Genomic DNA, 17,298 nt, shown 5'->3' with positions numbered 1-17,298 from the left:
CCATAAACTACGTAGCAATATCCCTCAAAGGCCTGTTCATTCCTCCAATCAATGCTTTTTTTCCACCGTATAATTCCACCAGGAGGGTTCATCACACCTGCAATTACATAGTCAAATGCATCATTTGTTGTTCAGTGTCTGTTACCGGATAGACTGTGAACTCTGTTAGGGCAAGAGTGGGATTTTGGTCACTGCTCTCTGGCAAGTCCCTGGCACACAGTAGGCCTAAAATACATAGATGCTGAATGTGGAAGATGATTACATTCATTTTATTTGAAAAGAACTAAAACTTAAAGAAATAAAAACAAATGTCTAAGGTCATACAGCTGGCAGAGTCAGATTCAAAATCAGCTCTAAGCCTAAAGCTTGTTTATCATCTTTCATTTTTCCCTCACTACATCAGAAGCACAGAGCAGACTATTCAATTTGCCAAGAGAGGTGATTAGTTCACTTCAAGATAGTAATTTTAATATAGAGGTGAGGCATTGTTTCATAGGTGGAAGCTGGGGTGAGAGAGGAAAGTCATTTATGAGTGAGTGTTTGAGCATGGATTTGTGTTGAATGGGCATGAGCTTATCTCATTCTGTGTGTGTTTATATCTTGTGTCTGACAAGGGTGGGGAGAAGAAGAGTGGAAGGTGATTGATAGAAGCTCAAGTTGGCAGTGAAAAATTCATGCAATGCTGACACAGTCAATGTTTTTCTCCGAAGTGCAATTGACATAGAAATGGCATAAGGATAGTGCACCTCCCCAGACGTGAGCAACACATTTTCTTTTCTTCCAACAGAATTGGGCACATTCTGGTTATCTGGAACTGGTGTGTTAGTTCTCAATACCTTATTCATGTTAATATTTGAAGCTAGTTGTTTGATGAGTTTAACTTTTAAGTCAAGTTTATAAAGAAAGGCTTTTTGAAAAGTACTTGCTTATTTACTATGTAAATATTTAATATTAACATTGCTAAGCCTCAAGTTTCTAATTTGTAAATCGGGGACATTGATAGCTAACTCTATAGCCCTAAAGAGAGTCATTGGGGTTAGAGATCATTTAAGTGTAGCCCCTAACAGAAGCTGTAATGTACCAGGCACTCAAAAACTAACAGCTAACATAAAAGTTTGAGATAAAAGTACAGGTGTCCATTTTTCTTTTTATGACTTTTTTCTCCTTTATCAAATATCTTCAAATATATATTAAAAATGCATGTTCTTTACATTCCATAAATTCTATGCTTCTTGGATGAAAGGAACTCTTTCAATCCCCAAAGAGAGTACAATCTCTAAAACATCCTGTCAGTGGCCTAGGTGGTCAATTTGGGTTTCTCATATAGGAGAAGAGGTAGGAGAACGCTTTCTAAGTTTGAAAAATAATATTATGAAAGATTGCAAAGGTCTTAGAAGATAGTTATAAAATTTAAAGTAAATCAAAGTAAGTTGAAGAAATGTACATTGAAAACATGGTGATAGTATTCATGGAAAGAAGGAAGGCAGAAAATTTGGAGAAAGTGGATAGGACAGTTCAGGACATATAAGTCCTATGGACCAAAGGTGAAAATGAAGCACCCAATATAGTCATATGACTTGCTTTTTCTCCTAATGAGGTGTTGTTGCTCCAGTAATCACTCCATAGAAACTAACCCTAAGTTAGGCAAAACGTGCCAGAGAACAAGGCCTGTGTATCCATGATTTGTTCCTCATTCCCCAGGAGCTGACCTTGGATATATCTCCTTTTATGAGTCAATTGTTACGAAAGTGTTTTATCACCTCCCAATTATTAGCAAACATAACTCGCGTTTTGTGTTTTTCAAGAACATTTTACAAAACAAATAGGGAGACTGAAAGTCGTCTCATCATTGCAGATGTCGCTCAGCTAACACATTATTTTTCTCCCCTTGTCTCCAGAGCCTAAAGTAAGCTGCAAATTAGGCCGGTCTGCGTCGACGTCAGGTGTGCCTCCTCAGTCAGTCGCTCCTCTCAGGCAAGCCAGCGACCTGCAACAGAGCCAGGTACCATCATCGTTAGCCAATCGTGATTGACTTCCTGTGATGCAACATGCCAAATGCTTCCCACCTCTGTCTGTCCTGTTGCTGTAGACAACTCTCGCATTTGCTTTTGTTTTTCTATGTGTGTATAAGTGGAGGGGGGGGCGCGGTGAGTTCTGGCAGTCTGTGTTTTCATCCGAAAAAGAATGTCTTTCTTCCTTGTGACTGGTGGTGAAACTTTCTTTGCTGTTTGTTACCAAATCGTTTTTGTCTCTGGTTTCCATCATTCTGTAATATAAATGTAGTAAACTTGTACTCTATGTATTGGCTTAGTGATTATTTTCTTAAATTCTTTCTCTCTTCCATGTTTTGTGTATTTTTATACTGTCTCTGAAAATTTATCAGCACTTGATAAATTTATCTACTTTGTTTTATGTAGATTTCTTTTTTAAATGTTTTGTCCACAACACTTGCACAGATGTTATCAATGAATTTGTACGCATCTTTTAGCTCTTATCCTATTATACTGTAATATTTGTGGCAATTTTACTTTTATTTTTATTTAGCTTGGAGCATGATTGTAAGACACTGTGAATATTGATGTCCTTATAAATATTCATATACCAACTCATTTGGATTGAATATGGCAGCTAGTCTTTCTTCTTTCTTAGGCCATAGAGATAAACTAACTGACCAGATAATCTAGATATTTATCAAAAACTGTAGATTACTAAGGCAGCCTTTAAATAAATGACTTTTCTCTCTTATACCAACCATATCAGAAACGTTCTCAGAAAGGGAATGTAAGTGTTCATGCATGGTAAATGAGATCTCTATTATCACTTGGAGAAAAGAGACAAGAAATAAAGGCATAAGCTGAAATGTCATTTAATCCTTTACAGTATAATATGTTGCTATGATGTTCATTTGGGTCCATGGTTGTGGATGGAGAATTTAGTATGGGGAAAAAAAAATCACTACACATAAGTGTCCTGTCTATAGCTTACTCAATAGGAATTCAATACATTGACTTAATTTATGAAGCTTAATTGTTGTTACTGTTAAGTATTATGGGTGTTAAATGGGATGATGTCATTCTGGAGTGGTTTTTCTCTGCTTTTCAGCTTTAATCTTTGCATTCATGAAACTCTTCTGAAATAGTAAATTATAAAACTAGTGATGACACCTCCAAGGGAACTGCCCATTACTGATTAGCAAATTACATATTCATCAATTATTTTAAATGTCAGGCTATTTTAAAAACATAATTAAGCAGAATAATTGCATTTTTTTTCTAATGAGAGACATTGTGCGTCTTAGTAATTCTGTCTGGCTTAAATATGCAAAGGATTTGATTTATGAATATATGAGATATCTACAAACACAGAAAGCGAGGGGCTTCTCTCAAGGGCATCTCAAGTGCCATTTGGAATTTCTTGTGTCTTAATTTAAAATGTTAAATGCCTTTATAACCAAATATAGCCAGCTCAAACACTTTTTGGATTTAAAAGAAGTAGAAACAATAGGACACTGAATAAATAAATGAATAATAACACAACCTCACTATGATAACTGCCACTTTAGCTGATTAAAGCTATTCCAGAAATATTATATTTACCAATATTTAAAGTTTAAAAACACTGGATACAGAAAGAAGTTTAGCTGTTTGGGAGCGGATTGCATTAATACTATCATTTTTTTTTTCAAGTATATGTTCCTTGCTATTACATTACCCTCAGTATCTCAGAGAAGTTTTGTGTTCTTTATTTTGCTTTTTTTCATAATTATCTTTATAGCTGTTTCATCCTAAGCCCCTTTGACTCTCAATAAAAGCAGGTCCCTGGGTACGAACTTCTGGAATAGAGACAGGGGTCTGTGCCTTTGCATTATCAACTCTTTGCTTACCTGATGGGATGTTCTTCATTCTTCAAAACATAGCAACATGAGAAAGCCCCTGACGCCACTTACATACTATTAGTTTCCTTACCTACTGACAAATTCTGACACACGGCCAAATTGTAGATGGCTGTCAGGGCTGTAAATTATTAACAGATGAGTGGCCTCTGAGCTTCTCTTCTTTGGCTTATGACCAGTTGTATCATACACTTACTCCTACATTCTGGAGATAAAGGGGTAGGCATAGCTCAGGTGAACTTTGTTCTGCATTCCTGTGACTTAGCATTCAACTAAAGTTAACAAGTACTTACTGAAGGTCTTTTTTAAACCAAATTTCCACACCCTCAACCATAGTCTTGACTGAAACATCTCTCTAAGTTACAACCAGGGTGACACTGCTCTGTGCTGAGGAATGCAAGGCAGTGGAGAAAGACATTTAACCTGTTTAATCTAAGAATGAATAGTCATATGCCAGCTAGGATATGGAACACCTAGCATGATTAAACAATCACCCTGGTCATATTTTAAGCAGTTTTTCCAATTCTAACATTCCTGTTAGTTATTAAAACCCAGAATTCTTAATAGGAGATTAGTAGACTTTTTGCTAGGAAATCATTGGAAAACTATGTGATATATTTTAAACAAACAAAAGCATTCACAACCCCCTAAAACAATTCCAGGAGTGCTTATCTATGGAGGAATCTGGCCTTAGGAAGGCTGTTCCATGTCAGCTGCATTATGGAGTATTAGCTCTCATACAGAGGGAACTGTGTTTCTTTTCAGATTGTTGTTCACATCCTATCTCTATTCAGTTTTCTGGGACCTGCTTTGTCATTTACCACTTTATGTCATGGTTGGAGCTTTCTGAGAAGTGCTGGAGGTGGAGTTAGGTGGAAGTGCTTGACATGACTCCAGCAGAGATGCACAGAGGTGGTCAAGAGTGACTGCCCACCCCCAGAATTGGTGTATGAACAGTGGAAGATGTCAGGGTGACCATAGTTTGATGCAATTCTAGAGTGTACTTTTGGACATGGTCAGATGTCAAAATTGTTTTCTAGCTACTTAAAAAAAAAAAAAAAAAGATAAATGATCCAAAGATAGAGATGTGGGATCAGTACATGTGAAGACTTGGGTGGATTTCTTGACAAGGACTGTGCCAGTTCAGAGGTGATCCTCCCATGCCTAGCACAATGTGGAACACTCAGTGATCTTTTGTTTACTTACTCAACATGTCTGTCTATAAGTGTTTTTCTTTCTATTCCCTTGAAAAATATTGTTCTCACATAATCTGATTTTGTCCCTGTTCTTCAGTCCTTAATATCTCCAGAGCAGTGGGATGTTTTGACTTGTCCCATAGACCCAATATGCTTTGCCTTAAAGCTTTGAGAAGACCACTGTGCTCCCTTAGGGTTTGTGAATTCTGAGCTCTCGTTGAACTTTCCAGATAGGACATTTGCACATAAAACGTGCGTAGGAGCCTGGGGAGTGTGAGGAAAGGTAACAAGGGGAGGCCGAGTGGAGCAACATTTTAGGGTATGAAATGAGGACATAGGAAGGAAATGTAATTTCATCCAGCCCCCACTCTGACTAGTGTAACCTTATAGGCTGCGAAGCTGCATCCTCATTTAATTTTGTCTTCAATAGGATCAAGTAGAAAAACAAAGACAAAAACCTAAGGGCAATATGTGAAATCTCTGTACCTTCTTCTCAGTTTTGCCATGAACCTAAAATTGCTCTAAAAAAAATAAAGTAAAACAACAAAACAGAATACACCACAAAATCTAACAGTAGAGAAACTTGAGCAATATTTTCTCCTTAGAAGCCTCAAGCTGCCATCAACATGGATAGGTCTGGTTTTTCCGATGCTTTGCCTGCTTTAATTCAGCCCCATGTCCCACAGACCTAGCACATGTGGATTGTGAGGTTTTATCTGATCTGCTGGGTGCATTTTCATCTAGAGACTGTTTTGTGGTAGACAGGATAAAGCAGCGTTGGGAAGGGGAGAATCACAAAATACATGTTTGGGGAACATGTGCCTCCTGACTCAGTGTGACCAATGGGTCCCTTTTCTACCATCCCTTGCTCAAGTATGCAGCGTGTGTGTGTGTGTGTGTGTGTGTGTGTGTGTTTTGAGAGTGTGATATTCTAGGTCCTCCTATTATACATGAACTGAGAAAATATTCCACATACCATTTGTACACAGCTGATTTGATTGTGTGCTTAGGGTTATATCATATGATGGGAATGAAAGAAAAGCAGAAACAGAACAACACTCAGAACCAAACCAGCAAAAGCTGAGCTCACTTAGTTAATACGCAGCCTCTCGCTACCAAAGAGCATCCTCAAGGCTGTGCAGTGGATCTTACAAATGGCTCTTATTATTTGCTTCCTCCTGCATAAAAGTCAACCTTACATATATTTCCAAATATGGAAAGCCTGATGGGGGACTTGGAAACCCCCCACTTAAGTTCACAATGCAATGTCCGCATCACATTGGAGAAATGTTTATCTGTACTAACTTCAAATTGTAAAATAAAGTGTTATGTTAACAAAGATCATGTTACAAAGAAATTATTGTTATTTGTTATAAAAATGATATTTACCAAAGAGATTGGATCTAGCCCTGTAAAATGTGGAATAAATTCATATTACAAATAAGAATGTCAGTGGCAAAATTCATCTATGGCCAGGCTTTAAGACACAGTTGCATTAAAATAATGCAAGTGCAAAAACCAAAAAGCATTATCTTATTATGCTCTCTATGTCTTTTACAGACTTGTCTGATTGCTTGGTAAAAATTAGGCTTTAGTTCTTTGTGGAGTTCTCTATGAGCTTTAACTTATGTCATATTTAATGAAGAAAATAAAATTTGTTATTACCTTTCAATACCCACTGAATCCAGTATTATGGGAAATGAAATATTGGAATTATTGGATTTACACTTTCATGCAAAGAATTCAGATGGCAGTAACTCATTGCTTTCTACAACCCACTGTGGTATAGGCTGAGTAATTTTGATGTATTATTTAGCCACTGCATGCTGGTTGACTTTTGTATACTTCAAGTGGCAGAATATTTGGGGGTCACCTTTTAAAGTCCAATAGTCTCATGACCAATCTCTCAGTAACTCTATTATAAAATAGAATGAACAAACTCATTCCCAACCTCAAAAACATGACAATTGATGACCTTGGAATGGGAGGGAGAGTGTAATAAACAAGAGGATGTTTTCCAAGGAGCCTTGACCCAGTTGACACATAGGGGTGGGGACTGAGCCAAATAGACTCTGCTGTTCCCCAGTGCCTGTATGTGTCCCTGTGTCCCTTTCTTCAGCGTCAGAGATCAGAGTTGTCAACTTAACTCAGGTAAAAGGGCTACAGGTAAAAGTGTGAAGTAGCTGAAGTATATACTCCAAAATTCTTTAACATTTGGAAAGGACCAAAAGTTATTCAGGGTTCTTAGATGAAATTAGCATAATGAAAATCGTGTGCCCTTTCTTGTCATCTTCGATGTGCTTACTGTGTGCTGGGACTGTATCAGATGTCTGCTCTCTGTAGTCCTATACCATAGGTACTATTATCACCCCACATTGCAACCGAGGATACCACAGTAAGGTGACATGCCTTGTCCAAGCTTTCATCATTATTAAATGTCAGAGTCTAAGATTTTAACTACTCAGCTGGATAAAAACCCGAGATTTGGAGGAAGTAAGGATTTATTAGAATCCTGGCTCCACCAGTTAGTAGCTGTGTGACCTTGAATACCTTGCTCCACTTCTCTGAGTCTTTATTCTTCTCTGTAAAATGAAGCAATATTATTTGCCTTGTTTAGTTGTGGTTGAGGATTAATGAGATAAGATGTGTATGTAAAATCCTGGACAGACATTGCCCTCCAAAATAGTATTAATGCTTTCTCCTTTCCCTTACAGCTTTTCCTCTTCCAAAAATTCAACTTTCTTGCTTGCTGGAAATTTCTAAATAGGAGAGTGGTTCCAGTCAGTGGTATTCCAAAGAGGGTGGGCACTGAGGGAATGGCTTGATCTACTCCGATATTGCCAGCCTTGTATAGAGCTGCTAGTGCATAGTGATTATAAAAAGGAGCCAAATTGTTAATCAGTCATATTACTGATTTTAAATTCTCTATAGACAGTGCATATCCTTATTGCCTGTGCTTGGGGAAAATTGATTTCTCCCTCCCTTGTTTTTGGTATACCACGTGGTCTGATTATATTCATTATTTCTTCTCTCACAAATAAGAAACTAGATACTTAGTGATTTACCAAATAATAGGAAGTCTGTATCTGGCATTTCTTCTTACCTTGTAGGTCTCATGTGTAGCTTGGAAACAAAGTAACTAGAAACTGGCTACAGGTATCATTTCAGAAATGTCAGCTCACTTGTGCCCTAATACTACTTGCTCTCCTGTATGAATTAAGGTATGAATAAATGTAAGAAAATGTCAAGGCTATATACTAACTTACTATCTGCTAGGGTCAGGACAAAATGTGGGGAAACACAGGAGGTATATATATATATATATATAGCCAACTTCAGCATTTACTTAAAGCTTCCCCAGACCAGTTTTAAATGCCTCATCTTCTTATCCACAAGCATGCATATTATAAAAGATATCTATCTAACTACTGAAAGGAATGTCCCATTCTAGTTGGGGCTGGACAACCCAGAGGGAGAAAGAAGCATAATGATAGATAGACCCTTGGCGCCATCTAGCGTCTGAAGTGCACTTTGCAGACTGTATTTTTATTTTAACAAAAATAATGGAATCCAACAAAACAGTTTGTTTTATGTCAGAGAAGACATGTGCTGTTTGGGATCATAAGCATGATGCTTGTAGAAATCCAGGAAAAAAATTTTCTGATGATTTTTTTTTTTGGATCTTTTTCATTAGTTTAGTCTTGCAATTCTAGTTTCTCTAACTTTTAAATAGTATACCCCTTTTTAAAAATACTTTTGTGAGGGAGAAATAATGAACCACAGTCAGTGATCTCTGAGTGCTATGCATTATGTATGAATAGATGCAGCTGTTTTCATTAGGATTTATGACATGTTCCATGTATTGTAATTCCCTAAACCCAACCTGAGTCTCCAGGAAAGGAGATCATTATCCCTCTTTTATAGCTTGAAAAGAAAAAGAGCAGAAAAAGCTTGACTGGCTAAATGGAAGAATTCCTTCTTGATTTCCTTTGTTTGCCATTCACATATTTGAAACAGATAGCTTAAGATTCTCCTCTGAAAAGAGCAGTCTCTCTAACTAGTGGGTAAATTTACCTCCAACTTAAATTACATGTGGATTAGGAATACATGTTTACACTATATTAATACTGGCTCTGAGTTGCACTGACACTTCACTGAGAATAATAAATACATCCACACTGTGAGTGCCTTACTCAAGAAGCACTAGAGAGATTTAGTTTCTCCACCCAGCTCACCTGCCGGCCAAATCTTTGTTCTTTATTCTGTGCTGCAAATGAACATTACCCTTCAGGTTGAAAGCACCTCTCAAAATAAAGCAGATTTCTAAAATAACTTTTGTTGGAGGCTTCTTAGGTGCCTGGCACAGAGCTCAAAAGGTTACATTATCTAACTTCACAACACACTTATGAAGTCATATTACCCCCATTTCCCTGATGAGGAAACTGAGGCTGGAGAGTTCTTGTTACCTGTTGAAGGTCTTACAGCTTGTAAGTGACCATATGGACAGGAGGTGTGAGCCCAGATGGTTCGACTAAACCCCTGCTGTGTACACAGCTACCTCATATATAGCTTCGTCTCTAAATTTGCTATCTTCCTAAAACTTGCCTTCCTTTTCTTTCATTCATCCATTCATTTAATCACTCTTTGATTTTCTAGGTCTTTCCGTTTAACTTGCCTAGAATAAAAGTTCCATAGGACAGGACAAATTCAACTCAGATTTCAACTAAGCAGAGTGTCACCCAAGAGCAAGATCTCCAAGGGTGAGATGGAATTGGGAATGTACCTTTTGGAAGAAGGCTAAATGTTACTTGTTGGTTGTATCATTCCTTTGTGGACCATGGACTAGTGCTGTGAGAAATCAACCACGCAGGTGTACACGTGCCTATGAGGATAAACACTTGAGCACATCTAACCCTTTCCACATTCAAAAAAGAAAACACACCCCCTCCCACAAATGCACACATAAATACCAGCTTCTAGAATACTAGTGTAGATTTAAACAACAACCCTGAAAAGACAATGTATTCACCAAGATTTATCTGGCTTCTGAGTTTCCACAGCAATCCTATGAAGAGTCACTTTAAAGAGGGTTGGGGGAGGAACAACCATACTGTCACTCCAAAGCATTTGTTTTCTAAAGTAAATGCTGCATTAGAGCTAGTTAATAATCCCTGGTTGTCAGCTATTTTGACAGGGATGGTATTTGGAATGCTGCATTTAATGACTTCCTTCCTGGAAAATGAGGAAGCTTTTTGAAGGACCAAAAGGTGTCAAGAGTAATCCTCCCCAGCCCAGTTAACTTTGCATATGAAAGTGGTAGAGGCTTTTCAGGAGAAGGCAACGGAGCCAAAGTTGTTTATCATTCAAGGTACAGTCTAGGAAAGAAGGCAATCTGTGCTTTCTCTTGTCTGATATAAACCTAAATAATGAAACAAGGTACCCTTGAAGAAGTTGAGCACTCATATCTGATAGTCACTGTCTCCAGGCCTCATGGAATTCCCAACAATTTTGATTTTCACATCCATAAGAAATAAGAAACGACCATAAAAGCACATTTTAGACTGGAAGTGTTAAATGTGAATACTTATTTTCAGTCATTCATTTATTCAGCACATAGGCCTTTTTAAACATTTTGTTGCAGCAAAGAAGCGCAAAACATTATCTCTCCTTTAAGAATGCATGGAGCACTAGGGGGGGAAGGACAAACCTAGGACACCAGCACAGAAGAGAGGCAGAGTGGGACCACTCTGGCAGCTTTATGATTTGTGCTTTTTTCTCCTGAATCCAAACATGTCTCGTAAGATGACCTGTGTGGCTTGATGATGGGCTTAGTGTCCCTCACCCTTTCCCCAGCTTCAGTCTCCAGACCCAGCCTCTGCGCTCAGATCCATTCTGCACACCAATGGGAGAGTGACCACGTGTTGACTTCCCCTGTGCAAAATTCTGTAAGGGCTGCCCATTGCCTGCAGAATGGAAGATAAACTACTTTGGAGTTCAAGGCCCTGCGTGAGCTAGCCTGGGCCGTCCTGTTCAGCTTCCTCATCCATCAACTACCACCATCCACCTTCTACTCTCATGCCCATTCATACATCCTCCATGGTTCTGTCTCACTTTTAAATACTCCAGGGAAATCTCCCAGAGTTGCCTAAATCTTCCTCTCCATGGAACACCCTCCTGAGTCCTCAGTTCCTGGCACATTATTGCTCATCCTTCAAGTCTGGGACCAAGTGTGTTCTCCCACCTATGAGGCTGTCCCAGCTTTCCCAAACTGGTCTCCCTTCTCTGATCTCTGGTCTATCCCTATACTTACTGTGCATAACCGTGAGTAACCTTATTTTCATATCAGAGAGGAACATTATCTGAGGGATGATTGGGGAAACTCAGGTTAAGTAAATTTCTTTTTTTTTTTTTTTTTTGTTGAGACAGAGTCTCACTTTGTTGCCCAGGCTAGAGTGAGTGCCGTGGCGTCAGCTTAGCTCACAGCAACCTCAAACTCCTGGGCTTAAGCGATCCTACTGCCTCAGCCTCCCGAGTAGCTGGGACTACAGGCATGCGCCACTATGCCCGGCTAATTTTTTCTATATAGATTTTTAGGTGTCCATATAATGTCTTTCTATTTTTAGTAGAGACGGGGTCTCGCTCAGGCTGGTCTCGAACTCCTGACCTTGAGCAATCCACCCGCCTCGGCCTCCCAGAGTGCTAGGATTACAGGCGTGAGCCACCGCGCCCGGCCTAAATTTCTTTACATTCAGTGTTTTCAGTTTGCTGATGTGCAAAGAGAGGGATATAATATTGCATGTTTCTCAAATATATTTGACCATAGAACTTCTCTTTCATTTTTCGAAGGCACATCCCTGCTTTTAGTTCCCAAAATCTAGCCTATCATTGTTTGCATTGGAATGTTGGTTCCTCAAGAGCTGGGAATGTGTGTTTTCATCTTGGAAACTCCTAGCTGTCTCAATACATATTGAATGAATAAATAAATACTAAGGGTGGCCGGGCATGGTGACTCACGCCTATAATCCTAGCACTATGGGAGGCCGAGGCGGGAGGATCGCTCGAGCTCAGGAGTTCGAGACCAGCCTGAGCAAGAGTGAGACCCCATCTCTACTAAAAATAGAAAGAAATTATCTGACCAACTAAAAATATATATAGAAAAAACTAGCCAGTTATGGTGGTGCATGCCTATAGTCCCAGCTACTCGGGAGGCTGAGGCAGGAGGATTGCTTGAGCCCAGGAGTTTGAGATTGCTGTGAGCTAAACTGACACCACGGCACTCACTCTAGCCTGGGCAACAGAGCGAGACTCAGTCTCAAAAAAAAAAAAAAAAAACAAAAAGTTAAAAAAAAGTAAATAAATAAATAAATAAATACTAAGGGTGGAAACAAGTAGGTATGCCACTGTAACACTGTTAGGATAATTTGCAAATGTATTGGGCTCATGACTGTGGCTCTGCATGCAGTCATCACATATGGCTACATATGGCCACCAGTTAATTAACTAGTTTTACCTGCTTGCTGAGAATGAGAGGGAAAAGTTAGAGAAGAGAACTGAAATGCAAGTACCCACAAGGCACCCACAAGAGAGATAACACAATAGCTGCAGTTCACATTGGAAGAGAAATCTCTATTAAACTCATACCTAAAAATTGATTTTTTTAAAAAGCAGCTTTATCAACAGAAGGAGAAACAGTGTATCATGGAAACCATTCTAGGAAAACATTCTATACTTAAATGGTACAAGCGTGTATTTCAGACAGAACATAAACTGTGATTGGAGTGAATGAAGACCTTTACGGTCGCTGAGATCAGAAGTAATTATGAAGTCTTCTCCCCAGAAATCATTCAATATAGAATGTTTTTCTTTTAAGACAGCACAAAACTAAAAAAAAAAAAAAAAAAAAGACAACACAAAACTTACATAATGTCTACAGAAATTCTAAACTTTATTTAGATTTTTGTCTTTACAAAATTTTGCACTAAATTTATCAAAGCTGAACTCTACTCTTTTCTGGCTTGTTGTTTCTCTCTTTTTTCCTATTATTTAGCCCTAGTGTTGCTGAGCACAGGCCCTAAACACATAAGAACTTGCCCACTGGGTGATTTAGCAAGTGTTACATGTCCATAGTATTTCTAAAAATACTTTGGCAGCCAAATTTAAAAACAAAGGCAAAAGGTTTTTTTTAAAAAAGCATCAAAACTCTCAGTGATGAACAGCTGTTTGATACTACAGTTTATTGAATTAAAAGAAGGTCTTCCTCCCTGCTCTAATGATTGTCTTCTCAATTTAAGTCACAGAAAGGGGACTGTTTTAACACAAGTTACCAACAATCTGATAAGCTGTGTGAAGATTTGCTAAAGCTGCCAGAAGAGGGCAGCACTTCCTCTTTCCCTACTTCCTTTATAACTAAACAGGGGTGAGTCCTACCTCCAGGTCTCAGCAGGAGTGGTGCATTTCAATACCCATCACCCAGATGGAAAGAAATAAAGTGAGAAAGTGAGGCCAAGGGTCTAGTCTGGACTGGAACAGATGATGTCCTTCTTCCCTCCTCATCCTGTCCCTCACTTTTCCCCTCCGTCTTAGCTACGCCCAGGGGCTTTGGGTGGAGTGTCAGGACCTGAGGAAACAGGATTCCTTGGGGGATGCTGCTAGGTGCAAATTTTCTAATACTGCTTTGGCAGCTTCACACACCACAGCTCTGAAAACAGCTGTCTGGGGTCTAGGCAAAAGGGAAGAGTACATAAAATAAGTTTTTGGCCATTTTATCTTTTCCTTCTTTTTCCAAAGCCTCTATGCTCTAAAATCATCTACCTTCCACAAAATCATCCGCACTGTGTGTCCCCTGTCCCCTATTTAGCCTACCTTCTCTTGTACCACCAACCAAACACTAAGAAACTACCAAGTGTCACTGTCATTGACATTTTGCAGTAATTAACATTAGTACTTTAGAGTTTACAAATTGCTTTCATATAGTCAGTCAACAAATGCTCATTGTGGCGCTGCTAAGCACCAGATGTTTGACTAGATGCTTGAGTTTGCAAGATGGTTGCTAGAAACTCCTTGTGTTCAAAGAAGTTTCAGCCCAGTAAAGAAGCCAAAAAATGTATGTGTGTGTATACACACACAAGCACACACACAGATATTTGCAATTCAGGGTAATTAAGAAGAGCGTAGACAGAAGACAGAGAGATTAATTGTGAGTGTTGAGGAGACCACTGAAGGTGGTCTTTACACCTCTTTACAGAAAGAGGAAGTGACATTTGAGGGACATGTTAATGAGAGAGGGTAAAAAGCTGTTACAAGAAGAAGTAAGAAGATTCCCAAAGAGTGAAAAGTCTGAAGCCATACAATTTGTCAGACAAATGCAAGCAATTTAGCATTACAGGAATAACAAATGTTGAGGTGGGAAAAATTAGAGGAAAAATGATAAGAGGATGAAGAGCAAGTGGTAAAGCTCCGGGAGAATGAGGAAGCACGAGCATGATCATTATCCCATTTACAAAAGGGGAAACTGATCCCTCTACAAAATTCAGAAGAAATTTGCCGAGGAGCTGTCTCCTTATAATTCAAATTCTAATTCCCTGAGATCATCTCCCTTAAACCTCAGATGACAGGAGGATTGCCCTCCCAGAATAATTAGCATTACAAAAGAGGATATTATTAGCCCAAATGAATCTTCAATGAATAGAATACCTAAGAGCATTCATTTGTTTGTTTCACAATTTTTTCTATTTTGAAAAATTTCCAATGACAGAAAAGTTGAAAGGCTAATACAATGTGCATACTTTTACACACACACACACACACACACACACACACTTTTTTTTAATCATGCCACTTCATCTCTGAATGTTTGAACATGTGTCTCCTAAGACCAAAAATATTCTTCTAAACAAACTCAAAAAAGCAATCGAGTAATCTATAATGATTCAATACTATGGTCTAATAAAAAGCTCATTTTCAACTCTCTAAAAGTGCCCTGATATTAGGCCTTTCCCTGATCCAGGATCCAATCAAGGATGAAAAATTGCATTTAGTTCTCACACCTTCTTTTTTTCTTTTATTCTTCAAATCTCCTTTAACCACGAGTATTTCCCAACCTCATTAGTCTTTTAAGACACAGACATTTCCAGAGTCCAGAGTAGACATTTTTCCAGAATGTACCTCAGTTTTGAGTTGTCTGTTTCCTTGTGATTAGATTGGCATTAACCATGTTTAGCAAGAAAACTACAAGTGGTGGCCTTCGCAGAGAATCACAGGGCATGTGATGGCAGTTTGTTGTATCACTGGGACTGATGTTTGAGCACTTGGTTTAGGCTTTTTCCTCTAGATTCCTCCCCTCTAATTACCCTGTGTACAAGTAGGCAGGGACCACAGGACCTGCCTTAAAATTTTCCAATGCAGGATCAAATCGATTGATTGAATATATTATGTCTCTTGTATTTTCTTAAGAAGATAAAAAGAGAAAGTAATCTAATTATGTTTTATCAATGTCTAAATGCATTTGACCTAACGTTTTCTCATGTGACCATCAGAACGGTCCTGCAAATCATAGTTATCATTTTATGTCTGATGAGAAAACTGGGTAACAAAAGGTCAAGTGAAGTCTCAAGTTCAGAGTGAGAAATGGCAGATCTGGGACTTAACTCTCTCTTCTCAGTCTCAATACAATCAATGTTCTGTAGGCCTGAGCTGCACTCCTATGGGTGTTTCAGAATAAATAAATACTGCACATTTCTTACACAGCTCATCACCACTAGAGGGAGCAAGAGGACCTCCAAAGCTACCATGGCTACATTTGTTCAAACTAGAAATCATTTGACAGTCACAAGTTTAATGCAGGGAAATGTTTATACATGAATGAATAAAGAAAAAAAATAATTGTGTCCCAGTTGGTGTCCCTGCTCCTCCCCCCACAATTTTAGCTTAAAATAGATTAAGTATGCATTAACTATGGACATAATATAACAAGATTAAGGACAAATATGAAGACCAACAAACTACAAAATGAATATATGACCCATATTTAATGTTCAGTGAGGTTTCATGCAGGAAAATGCAGTTAGTTGTTCTTTTACAATATATATTATCTACCTGCAGGCATAAAGCATGTGGTACAGGAACTTATGAAATGGATATTAATTATTATTATTTTCCCTGATTCTGTCTCTTCCTTTTTAGAGAAGAGATCAAAAGTTACAATGGAATGTGAATTTGGCTTTTATTATACTGTGTTCTTTTAAAATTAAAGGCTTCAAAATAAGTCTCTGCACGTTACATCCTTACCTACCATAAATAAGATGTCATTATGTTTAATTCATCCCTTAAAAACTCATTTCCATGGACACACATGGGCAAAGCTAATCTCTATATATTTCCACGGACTGTGGATTATAAAAACAAAGCCTATCTAGAGGTCAAACTAGAAGTTTACATTTTTAATTACTCAAAGTAATTGTTAGTGTCAGCCCTGTGAAAATAAGTATCCAGAATGTTCTGGAAAGACCTCAGTTTGTTGTATGACTTAAAAACCATTGAGAATTGCAAAAGCAAATAATAAAAAATTCAAAATTTTATTAATCTTTAAAATGTTGAATTGGAGAAAATTCAATGTAGCCTTCAGTTCAGTAGTAGAAAAGGTATAATTATGCTAGACTTTAAAGAGACATATAAAAGTAAAGAGAAAAATGAAAATTTTTATTTCAGTTTTGTCGAAGCAGTCAGATGAAGTGCAAAGGGTGTAAAGGATAAATAAATAGGTACTGTTATTCCAAAGCCTCTAGTTGTTTGAAACCAGTTGGAGCACCTCCTCTGAGTTGGGTTGTTATGCAAGTCTACATAGACTGCAGCAATTCACCTCACATGAGGGGAGGATGTAGAGTTCTTCAAATGAAGAAATCCTCTCTGCACATTCGGGCCCATTAAAACATCTTTTGCTCCAAACAGTGGACGTGATATTGGCAGGTGCTTCTTTGGAAGGTCTTATAGATAGATCATGATGACTTCCTCTGACCAAATCCACTTCCTACAATTTTGCTATGATTCTGTCTCCATGGCCTTAACGGTGTGCATAGACACCAAGGAATAAAAAGAACAGAACCATCTGTTTCTCATCTCAACCAAAGACGCAAGTTTAACTAGAGGAAATGGGTGCATGCTGTTGTATAAAGTATTTTTATTAGACCTGAAAGTAAAAACTTGGAATGTTTT

At 38.3% G+C, this 17,298-nt stretch overlaps 1 protein-coding gene across 1 annotated transcript in view; it reads left to right on the top strand.

The window, feature by feature from the left end:
- Window positions 1-17,298, top strand: part of NYAP2 (neuronal tyrosine-phosphorylated phosphoinositide-3-kinase adaptor 2) — a 246,582-nt gene that overhangs the window by 205,359 nt on the left and 23,925 nt on the right. The window contains exon 5 of the mRNA XM_069466671.1: window positions 1,899-2,002. Within this exon, the coding sequence (XP_069322772.1) occupies window positions 1,899-2,002 (104 nt within the window). The remainder of the gene's footprint in view (window positions 1-1,898; window positions 2,003-17,298) is intronic.

This window comes from Eulemur rufifrons, chromosome 1 (genome assembly GCF_041146395.1).
Source record: "Eulemur rufifrons isolate Redbay chromosome 1, OSU_ERuf_1, whole genome shotgun sequence".
In the NCBI taxonomy this organism is placed as follows: domain Eukaryota; kingdom Metazoa; phylum Chordata; class Mammalia; order Primates; family Lemuridae; genus Eulemur; species Eulemur rufifrons.
The sequence above is the reverse complement of the archived record's forward strand: the minus strand, read 5'-3'. Positions and strand labels throughout refer to the sequence as shown.